At 34.6% G+C, this 16,142-nt stretch overlaps 7 protein-coding genes across 8 annotated transcripts in view; 6 read left to right on the top strand and 1 right to left on the bottom strand.

The window, feature by feature from the left end:
- The first annotated feature begins 26 nt into the window (after positions 1–26).
- LOC109585500 (uncharacterized) lies at positions 27–1,171 on the top strand. Its single transcript, XM_020001613.1, has 3 exons — positions 27–599; positions 702–874; positions 941–1,171. Exons 1-3 carry the CDS (start codon positions 178–180, stop codon positions 1,135–1,137), a joined length of 792 nt encoding a protein of 263 aa, XP_019857172.1. The 5' UTR covers positions 27–177; the 3' UTR covers positions 1,138–1,171.
- Positions 1,172–1,246: 75 nt separating this feature from the next.
- LOC100637477 (charged multivesicular body protein 1a-like) lies at positions 1,247–3,149 on the bottom strand. Its single transcript, XM_003389511.3, has 8 exons — positions 2,993–3,149; positions 2,918–2,937; positions 2,793–2,870; positions 2,596–2,742; positions 1,919–1,987; positions 1,799–1,858; positions 1,571–1,755; positions 1,247–1,359 (listed from the first exon to the last, which is right to left on the bottom strand). Exons 1-8 carry the CDS (start codon positions 3,027–3,029, stop codon positions 1,332–1,334), a joined length of 624 nt encoding a protein of 207 aa, XP_003389559.2. The 5' UTR covers positions 3,030–3,149; the 3' UTR covers positions 1,247–1,331.
- Positions 3,150–3,199: 50 nt separating this feature from the next.
- LOC105314227 (intracellular protein transport protein USO1-like) lies at positions 3,200–6,007 on the top strand. The gene is made up of 15 exons (XM_020001611.1): positions 3,200–3,314; positions 3,521–3,697; positions 3,739–3,834; positions 3,896–4,027; positions 4,072–4,212; positions 4,260–4,355; positions 4,407–4,559; positions 4,629–4,676; positions 4,726–4,782; positions 4,828–4,854; positions 4,900–4,935; positions 4,980–5,021; positions 5,063–5,092; positions 5,138–5,791; positions 5,844–6,007. Exons 1-15 carry the CDS (start codon positions 3,237–3,239, stop codon positions 5,934–5,936), a joined length of 1,860 nt encoding a protein of 619 aa, XP_019857170.1. The 5' UTR covers positions 3,200–3,236; the 3' UTR covers positions 5,937–6,007.
- A 7-nt stretch (positions 6,008–6,014) lies between these two features.
- Positions 6,015–9,203, top strand: LOC109585498 (uncharacterized protein MAL8P1.12-like). 2 transcript variants are annotated; one of them, XM_020001608.1, is made up of 16 exons: positions 6,015–6,150; positions 6,192–6,476; positions 6,525–6,785; positions 6,837–6,884; positions 6,934–7,583; positions 7,636–7,687; positions 7,738–7,832; positions 7,903–8,004; positions 8,064–8,195; positions 8,240–8,380; positions 8,432–8,536; positions 8,592–8,696; positions 8,747–8,794; positions 8,840–8,878; positions 8,940–8,957; positions 9,009–9,203. In XM_020001608.1, exons 1-16 carry the CDS (start codon positions 6,054–6,056, stop codon positions 9,156–9,158), a joined length of 2,328 nt encoding a protein of 775 aa, XP_019857167.1. In that variant the 5' UTR covers positions 6,015–6,053; the 3' UTR covers positions 9,159–9,203. The 2 variants fall into 2 exon arrangements, with proteins under 2 accessions (XP_019857167.1, XP_019857168.1); XM_020001609.1 differs by lacking the exon at positions 6,837–6,884.
- Positions 9,204–9,501: 298 nt separating this feature from the next.
- LOC109585499 (myosin heavy chain, striated muscle-like) lies at positions 9,502–12,576 on the top strand. Its single transcript, XM_020001610.1, has 15 exons — positions 9,502–9,629; positions 9,823–9,999; positions 10,039–10,134; positions 10,197–10,331; positions 10,376–10,516; positions 10,563–10,658; positions 10,710–10,862; positions 10,915–10,962; positions 11,012–11,068; positions 11,120–11,146; positions 11,192–11,227; positions 11,272–11,313; positions 11,358–11,387; positions 11,437–12,141; positions 12,440–12,576. Exons 1-15 carry the CDS (start codon positions 9,552–9,554, stop codon positions 12,548–12,550), a joined length of 1,932 nt encoding a protein of 643 aa, XP_019857169.1. The 5' UTR covers positions 9,502–9,551; the 3' UTR covers positions 12,551–12,576.
- Positions 12,577–12,607: 31 nt separating this feature from the next.
- On the top strand, positions 12,608–14,378 carry LOC105314226 (filamin-A-interacting protein 1-like). The gene is made up of 5 exons (XM_011408266.2): positions 12,608–12,685; positions 13,154–13,243; positions 13,302–13,337; positions 13,384–14,076; positions 14,120–14,378. Exons 1-5 carry the CDS (start codon positions 12,638–12,640, stop codon positions 14,297–14,299), a joined length of 1,047 nt encoding a protein of 348 aa, XP_011406568.2. The 5' UTR covers positions 12,608–12,637; the 3' UTR covers positions 14,300–14,378.
- A 550-nt stretch (positions 14,379–14,928) lies between these two features.
- Positions 14,929–16,142, top strand: part of LOC105314225 (high choriolytic enzyme 1-like) — a gene marked incomplete at its 3' end in the record, with an annotated part of 4,061 nt that continues 2,847 nt past the window's right edge. Inside the window, exons 1-4 of the mRNA XM_020001597.1 lie at positions 14,929–15,036; positions 15,094–15,141; positions 15,190–15,502; positions 15,563–15,630. Of these exons, the coding sequence (XP_019857156.1) occupies positions 14,964–15,036; positions 15,094–15,141; positions 15,190–15,502; positions 15,563–15,630 (502 nt within the window). The remainder of the gene's footprint in view (positions 15,037–15,093; positions 15,142–15,189; positions 15,503–15,562; positions 15,631–16,142) is intronic.

Here is a 16,142-nt window from a genome sequence, read left to right as displayed (position 1 = left end):
TAAGGAAAACCTACATCTCTTTATTAATGAGTACTGCATTGTAAATAATCTTTGTCATAGGCAATCCACAAGCTACTGGGCCAGTACAATATCGGATACTTGAACGATGTCAAGATCTCACTTTTGAAAACCCTTCAAAGTGGCGTATCATCACGAAAGCTCCCAGAAAGGACTTTAATGGTGAACTCGATCAAACTACTGACTCATCTCAACGTCCTTGACAACGAAGTGACCACGACACTAATGGGCCTCTACTCTGATGCATCCCCTGACCTACAGGAGCTCATAATTAGCTTCTTCCAATTGAAAGGTTTGGATGATCCACACAATTACTTTGCAAAGGAGCTTGACTCAAGCATGTCCGGAGCCTCTATTACCGACTTGATTGCAAAGTCAACTGACTGGCTGGATATCTGGAGGAAAGACTATCACAGCGACAGCAAGCAGCAGCTGGGTGTGGGTGGTGGTGGTAAAGGAGGTAGCAAAGGAAAGGGAACCCATCGCAAATCAAGCACATTGGAAGTACCACCAATGTACACTAACCCAATTGATGTCATTAATTATTTTGTGAGACTAGAGCACGAGAAATCACTAGCAAAGTAAGAGGAGAATGCTGCATGAGTATTGTCATGCTATTTAACTACATGTACACTATTTTTAGACTAAAAAAAGATTGTTATTATTACTTATGCTATTTTTAGACTCAAGAAGGATACCCCACCACCTCCTCCCCCTCCAGCGGAAGAAGAGGATACCTTCACACGAAATGCAGTGGTTCCATTGCCAGTACTAGAGCAGCACGGGAGGCTCACTAGGATTGGGGAAACTCACTGCAGCTGCTGTCACCCTGAACGAGAAACATCACTTTATCTTGGTATGTCCATATACATACATACACATTATGTATATGGATATTAATATTTTTTCGTTTATTTTCTAGCTTCATTGGTTGCCAAACAATCTAACAGTTGGAGGACATTAAGGATGGCTGTAAGGCCACAAACAATCAATCCTTTCCTTTCTCTTGAGGAGAAAGAAGAGCAGTTGAATAGAACTAATGTTGGCAAGTTGTCCTTGATATCAAACACAAGATTATTTGTGATAGAACACTCTTATCCACATTCAAATATGAATTAATTAATATCATTATAATAATAATAAAAATTGCATTACAACAACAACAAAAAAGACAAAAATTATTATAATAAAGAATCTTTTTCTCGTCTACCAAATAATTATACTATTCACTGTAAACTCGTGACAAAGATTTAAAAAAGAAATTTGCTCTATTTATAATAATAATAATTATGATTGTGAGTGTGTACAATAGGTTAGGCTGGGTCTCTAAGCTGAGCCAATCTATAGGAAAGAGAGGAAGAGAGATAATAATTTTAATAAACTAGATTAATATAAGTCTAAGTAAGCACTATACATGTACATGTCTACAGATAGAGTAGATATTGATCTCAATACTTATGCATGTATTGTTTAGAGTAGCATTGAAGGACACTTAAAAAGTTAAGCTAATACAAGAGAGAGAGAGAGAGAGAGGTTTTTAATGGAGACATGCCTTCTTGATAGTTTGTCCTCCTCTTCGTTGGTGAGTGTGCTAACAGTATCAGTTCCTGGGGTAGCAGTTGCTAGCTTGTCCAACACCTCAAGCCCGTTCTCCTCCGCTACCTGTTTCATCAGTCCCTCTACTTGATCTTCTGGAGTGCTCAGTGTCATTGCTGAGGCCATTGTGGAATCCATTACCTTATAAAGAAGCAATAATAATTAAGTGAGTGGGTGGGTATACCTCTGTGTGGGTGTCAAGGTCGGAGAAGAGGGATTCGAATTTGTCCATTGTTGATGAGATCTGATAGAGAGAGAGACAGAGAGGAGAAGATTAAGTGTTGATCATTGTGTCTCAAAATACCTTTTCCAAGTCCATTGTTGCCAATACAGAGTCTAATCCTTTTACCACACTCCCCATCTGCTTTGAAAGCTAAGAGGAAAAAAGAGAAAAATTAATAATGATAGAGGATTTCCTACAAAGCATAATTCATCAGCTGATAAGCACTACAAAGACATGTACATGGCTTTTGGAGCAACTTTAAAATTCAATACAAAATTCAATTTTGATCGGAATCAGCTCAAACTTTCTACACAATATACAAATGTGTATATGTATCAAAAATATATATATATATATATATAAATGTAAAATTCTCTCCTAGTCATTTTTGGGAAAATTTGGCCAATGACCCTGTGTACAGGGACTTTGGCCCAATTTTGAGTGACTTTTAAAATTCATAAAAAATCCAATTTTGATTGGAATTTGCTCAAACTTTCTACACAACTTAAGTACATGTATACGCATCAGAAAATGTAGTAAAAATAGAAAATTCTCTCCTAGCCATTTTTGATGAAAATTCCCTGTACAGGCAGGTTCTTCGGTCATATTGTGGAGCAGTTTTTTTTATTGAAATTCTAAAAAATTTTTGGAGGCTGGGGACACATAAAAACTTAATGTGTTACAAGCTAGTATCGATTGATATAACCTTTACTATTGCATAATACCCAATCCCAATCTCATGTAAAGCACAAACTCACATCTTTCATCATCATGGCCGACTGGACTCGGTTAGAGACTGCATCAATCCTGGCTGCCATCCTCAAATAATTGAGTCCCTCATTCTTCTTACGTATAGCATTCTCTGCATAAATCCTAGCACCTTCCTTGTTACCTTGCTGTAGAGCCTGTACAAGAATCATTAATTAATAGTGGGCACACCCCTTTGTGATTTCACTTTTGTTATTTTCGATTTTTGAATTTTTTCTTCTTTTTCTGCCTTTTTGGCCAGCCTTTCCATCTGCTTGTTAGTCATCTTTAGAGAAACCTTTCATCTTTGCTATGACTAATACAAAAACTTACCTTAAGCTGAAACAGTGTCTCTAAAATGGAGAGAGAGCAAAAAGTAAGTAGATTCAGTGCTTTATCGTCACATACCATGTAGATCAGGCTGTTTCTTAAAGAAGCTAGCCATTGCTGCTTCCACTCAGTTAGAGGAAAGAGAGAGAAAGAGGAGAGAGAACTCTAGTCACCTGACAATGATTTATCTTTTAAGGCGTGGTCAAATGTATAAGTGGGTGTGTCTCTGAATCCGGAATTATACGGAAAACACGTGTAGCAGAGTTTATAAACTGTGGGCGTGCCACAGAGTGACAGAGAGAAAGTCAGAAAGAGAAGAAGGATGGCTCATCCCTCTCGAGCTGAACTGGAGGCTGAGAATGTTGCTCTTCGTCGTCAAATAAGAGAAATTCAACATGAAGTACGATACTAGTAGACCTCACATAGATTTTGTTAGCATGATGTTCAAACTTTAATTTTAACTTAAGTTGGTCTAAGCATAGATATGTATATGGTCTAACTTTTAACAGCACAGTCAGCACTTAAAATTAAGTGGGCTCTGCTGGTCACCAATTGAACTTGTTGTGCAGCCTGTGCTCTTTTGAGTACATTATTTTCTCATTTTAGAGAGATGACGAAAGAAGAAAAAGAGACAACACCCAAAGAGGCTATGAGTCACTAGTGCATAACATAACAGAGAATATTGCAGCAAGTGGTGCTGGGCCTGCTGGCAGTGCTAATCGTGAATTCATTGATGATATCCTTAAACAGACTGATCGTGAGAAAGAAAATTTGCAGCACAAGGTATCATAGTAGACATATGACATATGTGATGCTGTTTCTAGATACAAGACTTGGAGCAGAGGCTTAAAGATGAGTGGAGTAAAAGGGGAGCACTTGATTATGGATCAGCAGGACAGCTACGAGCATTGCAGAGAGAAGTAAATTCTACCTTGTATTTATTAAGTACCACTGACTGATCCTTATCTCTTGCCTCAATAGCTGGATACTATCAAAGAGGATAAGATTGAATTAGAGCATAAATTTTATGAAGAAAAGAGGAAGAGTAATGAATTGCAAAGAAGACTAGATAACCCACTACCAAATGAAAGAGCAAACAGAGTAGAAAGAGATGTAATACATTGTACATGTAGTTTCCATTATTATATATTATTTAGAATGAATTCTTAAGACATGATAAGTGGAAACTGGAAGAGAAACTTAAAGAGGAGAAAAGAATTAGTGAAGAATGGAGACGAAAATATGAACAAGCTGCTTATCCTAGACATAATCCAGTAGAAGATGACCTCAGAAGAAGAGTAAAATACTAATAGTGATTATTCACTTTTTCATTCTTATTGCTTAGATTGATACACTGAATCAGCAAGTAGAAGATTTAAAAAGAGAGAGAGGTATCTTTCAGATGAAAGTGAGACAGGTTGTAGAGGAAATGGAAGCTAAGGTATGTAGTTTTTATAATGACATTATTGTATCAGTTTTGTTCTTTATGTAGCTGCACTCCCAGGGATTAAGATATGATGAGATGCAGCAGGCATATCAAAGTGAGAGAAGAGATAAAGAGAACTTGAAGAAAAGACTTGATGACATTGGTCAAGTGTCACAAGTTCAAGCTTTAAATGATGATATTGCAAGACTTCAGAAAGAGGTATGTATAATATTGTCTTTTTGAGTGAACACATTATTATTATTATTGCAACTCGATTACATATGGTAGGTAATAGAGTTGAGAAAGTCTAAAGGAAAGATAACATCAGATTTAGAGGTATAATGAATTTGTATGACAGATCAACAGTGGTATCATTCTGTTGTAGGATTCACAGTATAAACTTGAAATTGAAGAGAAAAGAACCAAAGACTATGGTGCCAAGGTATATTGTGTTATTCATAATTTATCATTAATTATAATAATTCAGGTTGAAGAAATGGCTCACGAAATAAGGGTAAGTTTTTACGATGTTTTATTACTTTTCATTCTAATAATTTAGAGTCTGGAACATCAAAAGAAAAGAACTGAAATAAAAGTATAGTCATTATACCTTTCACAAATAATGCTAACCATTTATAGCTTGAAGCTGTGTTGAATGAAAAGCAAGAGATTGAAACAAAGGTACAACAATTTTGGACAAAATGTTTTATCCTTATATGTAGTTACACAATAAAAGAGAAAATGAAGAAAAGGTAAGAAAAACAATTATTTATGATTATTGTTGATAATAAAATTAGCACCAGCCAGGTCAACAACAAATTCTTCATGATGACCTAGAAAAAGAAAACCAGAGGCTAAAAAATATATTACGAAGGTATGAAGACCATCTTAGGTCAGCTAAGGACCTTGGACCACTGACTGCCGAAGTTGAAAGATTAGAAGAGGAAAAGAAAGCACTGAGGAATGATTGTGACAAATATTGTGAAGATAACGAACAGCTACGAAAGCAGATTGAATCGTTTTATACAGGCCGGATGTCACAGGGGCTGTCTTCTGTAGATGCAATGCTTCAAGAGAACATGAAGAGAATGGAAAGGGACAAAGAGTATTTAAAAAGAAAGTTAGAAGATGCAGTAAGAGAGTCTGATGATTTGAGAGAGCAAAAAGTAGGGCAGAAAAAAAAGGATGATAGCAAAATACAAAGTTTAATCATGGAAAGGAAAAAATTGGAAGGTGAAATTGATAAGCTGAACTTAGCAAATGTTAAGCTAAAAGAACAAGTAAAAAAACAAGAATCGAGCCTTGAACATGATGAATTTGATAAAATAAAGTATAAGGAAGTTATCTCATTTTCTCATCCTATTGATGAGCCACAATCCATTGTAAAGAAAGGGAGTTATTCTGATGAATTGCATCTAATTGATGCTGATGTAGTCACTCCTTCATATGAGGTATAACAACAATTGTCATTTTTGCTGATTCATGTCAGTGTCATATTGATAGGATTTGCTGAAAATGAAGAAAGAGCTGAAAGAACTTCACCTTGGTGTAATCAGTTTAAAAGAAAAGAACCGTAGACGAGAAGAAGAAAATTAACTTTTATGAATACATTGTTAGTAAAAGAGTGCATATAGTTACATTAGTAATGGTAAAAATTGGTAATAGTATGTACCATCACGTGAGCTAGAGTGAAAATAGCTGACGAGCATTATAATGGCAGAGGTGGAATGGGCTGGTCCACGTCTCCGGTTTCCCCAAAACTCAGAAAAAGAACATCTTGGCCTAAAATCTTCCCAGCAACAGCTATTAAGTAAGGAATTCTTTTGTCATATTTAACTAATATCTTAAAAGGCATCGTAAATCTCGTTGAGATACTTGATTTGCTGAGAAAGCATCAATACTCAGGTACAGATTATCATGATCTTGGTCTTCGTCTGGGACTTTCACCTCGTACTCTTGATATTATTACTAAAGATCATACTGGAGATGTCAATAGCTGTCTGAAAAAGTGCCTCGAAGAATGGTTAAAACAATCTGATAATAGCATGGTGGTTGCTGGTCCAACTTATGATTCACTGATAAAAGCACTGAGGAATATTAATCAAAATGCTGTAGCAGATGGAATAGATAGAGAAAGTAAAAGACATATAATATATAATAATTTTTAATTTTGATATTTCACAGAACATCCTGCTTGTGTTATTTTTTCTCGCTGTAAATCTGATCAGTCTATTGTGAATTCCCTTCCACAGCTTGCCATACTCCTTCACAAGGAGAAGATCATTGTTGAGCAAATAGTGCCTAAAGAAGTATCAGCATTGCTTATAGAAGTAAAAGATGCTATTTGTGCTGATTATCGCAATCTTGAAAAGTTCATCTTTATTCTTATGAAGTTGAATAATGAGCCTGTCACGTCAATAGCTGATTCAATGCTAAAGGAATATAGTGAGCCCATTTGTAATTTGAGATAGTTATACACTTGCGATTGATGTATAGGAAATGTATTTGCTAATAATGAATGCACTATGATTTCTACAGAGCATGGTATGCATGCAACATGTAATAATAATTATGACGTATTTTATAATTATAGTAAATTTTAATCTTCCACTGGAATTAAATGAAGAGTTTACAAGGATTCGTAACAAGTTTGGTGACTTACTAGATGATGTAGCAAATGCAATGGATGATACAGTAGATGTCGAAAAATTAAAGAAATATGTTAGTCGTTCTAACAAACACCTGAGATCTGGACTTGCTCTATGTCAGTCCACAGATGAAGTTGTACAACTGATTGGAGATGATTGTTCACTGATAAATACTGCTTTGTTAGAAGGAATTATTGATCGATTTAAAGTTGACAAGGCAGAAGCTGCTATGAAAATTTACAAAGATGAGATCGAGAAATTTTATAAAGAACCTCTTCATCGATGTTTGAATAAACAATTAGCATCTTTTTCTCCTCTTCATTGTGAAACAGCTTTTATTACTGTTGATCAAAACATTGAAGATTATAAATTAAAAGACATTCAAGATTTGATGACTGTTGCTTTTCAAAGGCTGGCACCACACATCAAAGTGATTTTTATTATAAGGGCTAATTCGTTCTCAATCATTTGTTCCTTTCCTCTTGTTCTCTCTGAGTCACTTGTTGCTGCTGCACTTGAAAATATTGAACTACTAATAGAGAAAAATGTACAAAAATTAATCATTGGATACTGCATTATGTACGACAGGGATCAGGTAATAGTGCTTTATTATTATTATTATTATGTGATGTTATTAAAATTTATAGGTGATTAAAGAATGTGAAGGAAAAGATTTAAAACATTATATTACTTCGTCAGGTATGTAACAGTGAATATTTGTTTGTCTTATCATGATTATTGTTTGATAGAATTTTATTCATCTGTGTACACTAGTAAAAGCACAATGGAGCAGTTACAAGTATCAAAAAAAATAAATTTATTGTCTTTGGGAAATTACGAAACAGTAAGTGCTAGCCATGTTAAACAAAACTTATTGTGAGAATTTAAATCAATCCATATATCATATTTTCTAGATAGAAGACTTGGAACAAGGGCTTGAAGATGAGGGGAGAGGAGCAGGATTGCATGAATATGAATCAGTCTCGGCAGGACAGTTACAAGCAATGCAGAAAGATGTAAAATAAGATGCATTAATTGTATTTGCATTAGAATCCTCAACTCTTTGTCTTAACAGCTGAATATTATTAAAGAAGAGAAAATTAAATTAGAGCATAAATTGTATGAAGAAAAGAGGAAGAGTAATGAATTGCAAAGAAGACTAGATAACCCACTACCAAATGAAAGAGCAAACAGAGTAGAAAGAGATGTAATACATCGTACATGCAGTTTCCATTATTATATATTATTTAGAATGAATTCTTGAGACATGATAAGTGGAAACTGGAAGAGAGACTTAAAGAGGAGAAAAGGAATAGTGAAGAATGGAGACATAAATATGAACAAGCTGCTCATTCCAGACCTAATCCAGTGGAAGATGAACTCAGAAGAAGAGTAAAATGCTTATAGTGACTATTCATTTCATTGTTTCTTCTTATTACTTAGAATGGCATGCTGAATCAAGAAATAGCTACACTGAACCAACATTTACAAAGAGAGAGAGGTATCTTTCAGATGAAAGTAAGACAGGTGGAAGAAGTTGATGCTAAGGTATGTATGTACATGTTGTTTGTATATAATAATATTATTTTTTAAATTTATGTAGTTGCACTCGCAAGAATTAAGGTATAGCGAACTGGATAAGGCATATCAACGGGAAAAAAGAAATATACAGAACCTAAAGGACTACATTGCAAATCTTGAGAAAGAGGTGCATGTATTTTAAACTACTGTTTTGTAAGTATTATATTATGTAAACAGGTATTAGATTTGACAGAATCTAAAGGAAAATTGAAGTCAGATTTAGAAGTAAATTGTGATAGTAGCATTAAATGTAATCATAAATTATTGTAGGATTGCCAGTGTAAACTTAAAGATCACGAGAAATTAAAAGTATGGCTTTTATTAATTATTATATACAAGAAATAATTTTATCATATGATTTTATAATTAGATTGATGAAATGAAGAAGGTTAGTTTTCTATATTTTTATACAGATTTTTTTAATGATTGTATTTTACAGTTTCTTGCCAAAGAATTGGTTAAACTACATGGGGAGTTGATGGAGCTGTATGAAGATGAATTGATGATTGAAAAAGAACTTGACAAGAAAGATAGTGCAACAGCTAAAACTGTTCCTGGATCAGAACCAAATTCTTTTTCATCTAGTTGATTGATCAGTTAGTTTTTGTTTTATTTATTATTTATTTTTACAAAATGGGAAACTTAAGCCACATAGCACATGCGCACACACCATAGATTTTATGCACGCACACACACACACACACACACACACACAAGACTGACACTTTCTCCTTGCAACATTTGGCACTGATGCCTCCTTGTAGAGTCATAGTTCATATAATGTATAATCTATGGTGGAGTGGGAATAATTATGATGGAACCATAATTATTAGAGTAAATGAAAGGGGTAGTCTCTATGAAAGGGGTTGCTGGGTCGTCATTTATTTGAGTTATCCGGAGGTATACGGAAAACACGTGTAGATAGATTTAGATAAAACTGTGGGCGTGCCACTGGCTATTTATTGAAAGAAGAAGAGAAGGAATGGCTCACCAAGCTCACCTTTCAAGAGAGGAACTAGAAGCTGTTCTTCGTCGTCAGATAAGAGAACTTCAACATGAAGTATGATGCTAGTATATTGCTAGACCTCACATAGATTTTGTTAGCATCATGTTCAAACTTTAATATTTTAAGTCTGTCTAAGTTTCAACAGCACAATCAGCACTTAGAATTAAGTGGGCCCGATCTTCAACAATTGGATTTGACGCGCAGCCTGTACTCTTTTGAGTACCAGTACATTATTTTCTCATTGTAGAGAGATGACGAAAGAAGAAAAAGAGATAACACCCAAAGAGGCTATGAGTCACTAGTGCATAACATAACAGAGAATATTGCGGCAAGTGGTGCTGGGCCTGCTGGCAGTGCTAATCGTGAATTGATTGATGATATCCTCAAACAGGCTGATCGTGAGAAAGAAAATTTGCAGCGCAAGGTATCTATAGACATATGACATATGTGATGCTGTTTCTAGATACAAGACTTGGAGCGGAGGCTTAAAGATGAGTGGAGTAAAAGGGGAGCACTTGATTATGGATCAGCAGGACAGCTACGAGCATTGCAGAGAGAAGTAAAATTTGCCTTGTATTTATTAAGTACCACTGACTGATCTTTATATCTTTGTCTCAATAGCTGGATATTATCAAAGAGGATAAGATTGAATTAGAGCATAAATTTTATGAAGAAAAGAGGAAGAGTAATGAATTGCAAAGAAGACTAGATAACCCACTACTACCAAATGAAAGAGCAAACAGAGTAGAAAGAGATGTAATACATTGTACATGTAGTTTCCATTATTATATATTATTTAGAATGAATTCTTGAGACATGATAAGTGGAAACTGGAACAGAAACTTAAAGAGGAGAAAAGAAGTAGTGAAGAATGGAGACAAAAATATGAACAAGCTGCTTATCCTAGACATAATCCAATAGAAGATGACCTCAGAAGAAGAGTAAAATGATAATAGTAATTATTCATTTTTCATTCTTATTGCTTAGATTGATACACTGAATCAGCAAGTAGAAGATTTAAGAAGAGAGAGAGGTGCCCTTCAGATGAAAGTGAGACAGGTTGAAGAGGAAATGGAAGCTAAGGTATGTAGTTTTTATAATAACATTATTGTATCAGTTTTGTTCTTTATGTAGCTGCACTCCCAGCGATTAAGATATGATGAAGTGCAGCAGGCATATCAAAGTGAGAGAAGAGATAAAGAGAACTTGAAGAAAAGACTTGATGACATTGGTCAAGTGTCACAAGTGCAAGCTTTAAACAACCATAATGCAAGACTTCAGAAAGAGGTTTGTATATTGTCCTTTTTAGTGAACATATTATGTGAAGTACATACGGTAGGTAATGGAGTTGAGAGAGTCTAAAGGAAAGATAACATCAGATTTAGAGGTATAATGAATTTGTATGACTGATCAATAGTGGTATCATTCTGTTGTAGGATTCACAATATAAACTGGGAATTGAAGAGAAAAGAACCAAAGACTATGGTGCCAAGGTATGTTGTGTTATTGTTATTCATAATTTATCATTAATTATAATAATTCAGGTTGAAGAAATGGCTCATGAAATAAGGGTAAGTTTTTATGCTGTTTTGTTACTTTTCATTCTAATAATTTAGAGTATGGAACATCAAAAGAAAAGAACTGAAATAAAAGTATAGTCATTATACCTTTCACAAATGATGCTAACCATTTATAGCTTGAAGCTGTGTTGAATGAAAAGCAAGAGATTGAAACAAAGGTACAACAATTTTCAAAAAAATTTTGATTTATTTTTATATGTAGTTACACAATAAAAGAGAAAATGAAGAAAAGGTAAGAAAAACAATTATCATCAATGATCACTGTTGATAATAATAATTAGTACCAGCCAGGCCGACAACAAATTCCTCATGACGACTTAGAAGAAGAAAACCAGAAGTTAAAAAATCTAATACGTAAGTATGAAGACCGGCTCAAATCACCAGGAACAGCTAAAGACCTTGAATTACTGACTGCCAAAGTTGAAAGATTAGAAGAAGAAAAGAAGGCACTGAGGAATGATTGTGACAAATATTGTGAAGATAATGAACAGCTACGAAAGCAGATTGAATCGTTTTATACAGGCCGGATGTCACAGGGACTGTCTTCTGTAGAGACGATGCTTCAAGAGAACATGAAGAGAATGGAAAGGGACAAAGAGTATTTGCAAAGAAAGTTAGAAGATGCAGAAAGAGAAACTGAAGATTTGAGAGGGAAGAGAGCAGAGCAGAAAAAGAGAGATGATAGCAAAATACGAGATATGATCAGGAAGGAGAAAAACTTTAAAACAGAGAGGGACCGATTGGAACATGAAATCGATGATCTGAAATTCACAAATAAAAAGCTAGAGGAACAATTAAAACAAGAAGAATCAAAGATCATTGAGACTGAACGTGACTTTGATAAAATGAATCCGAGGCGTAAAAAAGGTGTCTCATTTTGTATTCCCAATGATGAGCCACAGTCCATATTAAAGAAAGGGAGCTATACTGATGAAAGGGAGCGGATCAATGATGAGTCAATTCCTGCATCCACTCCTACGTATGAGGTAGATCTATAACAATAAATATTTATAGTCAGGGTTTGCCACTTGTTAAGTGAGCTAAACAGCATGCTGACAAGCAGTACATGGTTGTGAAGCTACTTTAAAAATTTATAAAAAATTCAAATTTGATTGAAATCAGCTCAAAGTTGATACACAACATGAAGACATGTATTTGCATCAGAAAAAAATGTAAAAACTGTGAATTTTTTCCAAAATACCTTTTACTATATAGTACAACCTATGACAAAGTCTATATGAAACCCTGTTTATAGTTATTGTTTTTTCTTGCTTCCTGTAACAGGATTTAATGAAAATGAAGGAAGAAATAGGAAAACTTCAGTCTGGTTTAATGAGTTTAGAAAAAGATAATCGTAGGAGAGAAGAAGAAAATCAGAGAATAGAAGAATATTAAATTTATTAATGCTTTAGATAATACTGTTGTTGTTTTAATAATAATTCTTATTTTTGTATTGTACAATTGGGGTGTGGCTGAAAAAGAATGGGAGATGAGTCGCTCAGGAAAGAGTTAGAAGAAAGGACGAGAGAGGTATGAATATGACGGTAGACTTTAGTATGAATACATTATTTGATCTGCAATTATCTAGAGTAGACCCAAAAGCATAGCCTAATATTAGACCAAACTCACACCAAATTTATACCCAAGCCTCTAATCAGACACTTGTGAATTTTGTCTTGTATATGTACAGTGCAAGGTATAGTGGCATGTATCACTCGAGGTATCACTCTTAACTGTGTAGTAAGGTTTCCCATCATGCATGGCTAAGGCCCTTCCTCATTTTTGTACCTCTGAACTGCATTATGGTTTATATGGTTATACAGTCAGCAAAGGTCACAATTAATACAGTATTTCCCTAATCTATTATTCATACATATAATTGTACTACGAATTATGGAGGAGTGTCTTAAGTATATGCTATATAAACAAAATTAGTTTCATTGTTGTTATAATGAATGGGTCAGTATACCCTCTGTACTCAACACAGTCATTCTATAGGTTGGCAGGTATAAAATACATATTTCAGAAATCAATAAAGAAAATAAAGAACTAAAACGTGAAAATGACAATCTAATCGGAAAAAATCATGTAAGACTAAGCCATGAGAGAGAGAGAGCTATGTAAACTTATGTGTAATTTAATTTAGAATCTAACGGCTCAAATTAAGACACTAGAGAAACAAGTTTGTATATGTACATATATAAGTATATTAACTATATCTTATACAGTGTGCACATTGCAGAGGGTTAATGGCAAAGCAGGTTGCACAACGTCCTGATGCTGCCTACACTCCATCACTTATGCACGAGATGAAAGATAAAGCTGCAACTACTGAAGAAGCTAATCGAGAGCTAAAATTACAAGTTGAGCAACTAAAGAAGAAATTGGAAGAATCTGAGACTCGAGAGGCATATCTCAGTGAAAGGTTGGATGGCCTTGAGTATCAATACAATCAAGTCACATCAGGCAAGGATTCAAACAAGGAAAAGTTATCAGCTGTTAATGAAGAGCTACGCCTATTGAAAATTAGTCATGATGAACAAAAAGAAGACTACGAGATACAAATATCAAAGCTTAAACGTGATATTAAAGAGCGTTATGATGAACAGAAGGAACGTGAAGAGAAATGGAAGTCGAGAGAGTCAGACTTGTTACTTAGAAATGCAGGCCTAGACGGAGACTATCGCTCAGTTTATAATGAGCTACTGGAGTACAAGAATAAAACCAGCAGCTCTGGATCCATCAATAAGGAGGCAGCCACACAATCTCGTCAGCGAAGAGCAGAGACAGGTGTTGAAAGAGTAATAAGTGAGAAAGAAAGTGCCACAGCAAAAGCAGTGAAGTACACTAGCAAAGATGATGAAAACTCTGCTTCATCATCAGCAGATTTACACGTTCCGGCTGGATCTAAATCTGAAAATGTAATTATAAATAAAATAAGTTTTATTACATTGCATTTTACAGGTTCTTGCAAAAGAATTTGGTAGAGTGTATAGGGAGTTTATGGAGTTGAAGATTAAGTATGACAAAGAAGTGAAGGCTAGAGAAGAGCTTGACAAGAAAGATAAAGAAAAGAAGAAGAGTGGAGTGCACCGACTAGAAACTATCCCTGGATCAGAACCAAATTCTTTTTCATCGAACTGATTGATCAGATTAGTTTTATTAAATTTATTTTGTCATTTCCAAAGACAATTCAAAGTTTTTTATTTGTAGTCAAAACCTATTACATCTACTTAAAATTGCTTTGCTGCTTTATTTGCTTGAAAAATCATTTCTAAAATTTGTAAGCACAGGCCACAACTCACTAATTCCTCTTACCAACCTTTTTGCTTTCTCTCCAAATCAATCTATCAACAACACAAAATCACAAATGTATCAACTAAGACATGACAAAATGCTAAAGAATAAGGAAGTGGTAGTGGAATCGTTGCATTGATATAAGTATCAAGACCTTATCTACTCTTGTCATTAGTAATAGATAATTATAGATCTATAGCATGATCTGACATTCTTGTAACAATAGAGAGCAGCTCACTGCTGTTAGGTTATTTAATATAAATGTAAACAGACTATAGTTCTCATAGATTTATCAAAAATGAGTCTTGCCCAGAACCAGTGGTGTTAAAGCTATGCTTAACTTAAAATGAAATCAAATTAATTTAAATGATTTATCATTAAAAATAAACAATAACAAGTCCACCTAATTGGACAAAATGAAATAAACTGCCAAGCTTTAATTAGTTTATTTAACAAGACTTATTATAAAAATCTAAGAACTGCATAGTAACTAGTGAAGCAAGAGGCAACTATGAGGCTCATCATAGCAATCATTATTTGCATGATAGTGAATGTCATTAGTGTGGAGATACCCCCTGCAGATTGTAAGTTAATAATAATGCAATAGAGACTAGTGTAGGATTCATCAATGGTTCTTATAGACTTTGATGAAAACATTGAAAATGAGTCTTGTCCAGAAGTAGAAAGAGGTAAAATTAATAATGCATTAAAAAATGTCACATTATTATTGTATATAGCTGAGGATGAAAAGGATCTAGTACTCATTGATGGTGATATATTAGTGAGTAAAGAACAAGCAGCAATATACTATGAGAGTGGCTGGGATGGACTAGTAAACTCTGAAGCATGGAGTCCAACTAAAGCAAGATGGAGTAAAAGGATTCCTTACCAAGTTGGAGCAGGAATAAGTGCCCCTGTAACCGTAGGGGACGGGCGTATAAAAGCAAATGTTGAAAATTCTATTGCAGAGCTTAATGGAAGAACCTGCCTATCGTTTGAAGCCAAGACTTGCAAAGATACAGCATTCATTAAATTTGTTAAAGGAGATGCGTGAGTATATAGACATTATACAAAATAGCTACAATTACCTTGATGAATATTATTATATAGATGCTATACAATAGAACTTGGTAAACCAAACCATGGTGCAAGGACTATTTCCTTAGCATACAGTTGTGGTGGGACTGCAAAGAGAGCCAGGACGCCAGCACACGAGGTGATGCATGCACTTGGTAGAGTTCATGAGCAAACTAGACCAGACAGAGATAAATATGTCACCATTGATGCTAGAAATACATGTAAGAGTATTATGATACAATGTAATCAATTTATAGCATTTGTCTGTTTGCAGGCAGTGACCAAATGGCTATAAACAAAAATTTCAAAACTTTAAATATAGATTATGACTTTATGTCCATCATGCATTACAGTCAATGGCAGTGTTCATTTAAAGTCACATTTGACAATCAAGAGCATAAAGTCCCTTCAATGATTTTTAAATATGAAGGTAGAGCTGATGATGTTGGGCAGAGGCTGGTACTATCAGATAAAGATATTCAACACATTAAAGCCATTCACTGTCCAAGTGAGTTTTATAATGTACTAGGAACTTATGATAGTATTCAACAATCAGGTATGATGATGAGACTGGTTGGAGGGAGAGATAACAGTGAGGGACGTCTTGAAGTTA

This window comes from Amphimedon queenslandica, unplaced genomic scaffold (genome assembly GCF_000090795.2).
Source record: "Amphimedon queenslandica unplaced genomic scaffold, v1.1 AMPQUscaffold_13054, whole genome shotgun sequence".
NCBI lineage: Eukaryota > Metazoa > Porifera > Demospongiae > Haplosclerida > Niphatidae > Amphimedon > Amphimedon queenslandica.
The sequence above is the reverse complement of the archived record's forward strand: the minus strand, read 5'-3'. Positions and strand labels throughout refer to the sequence as shown.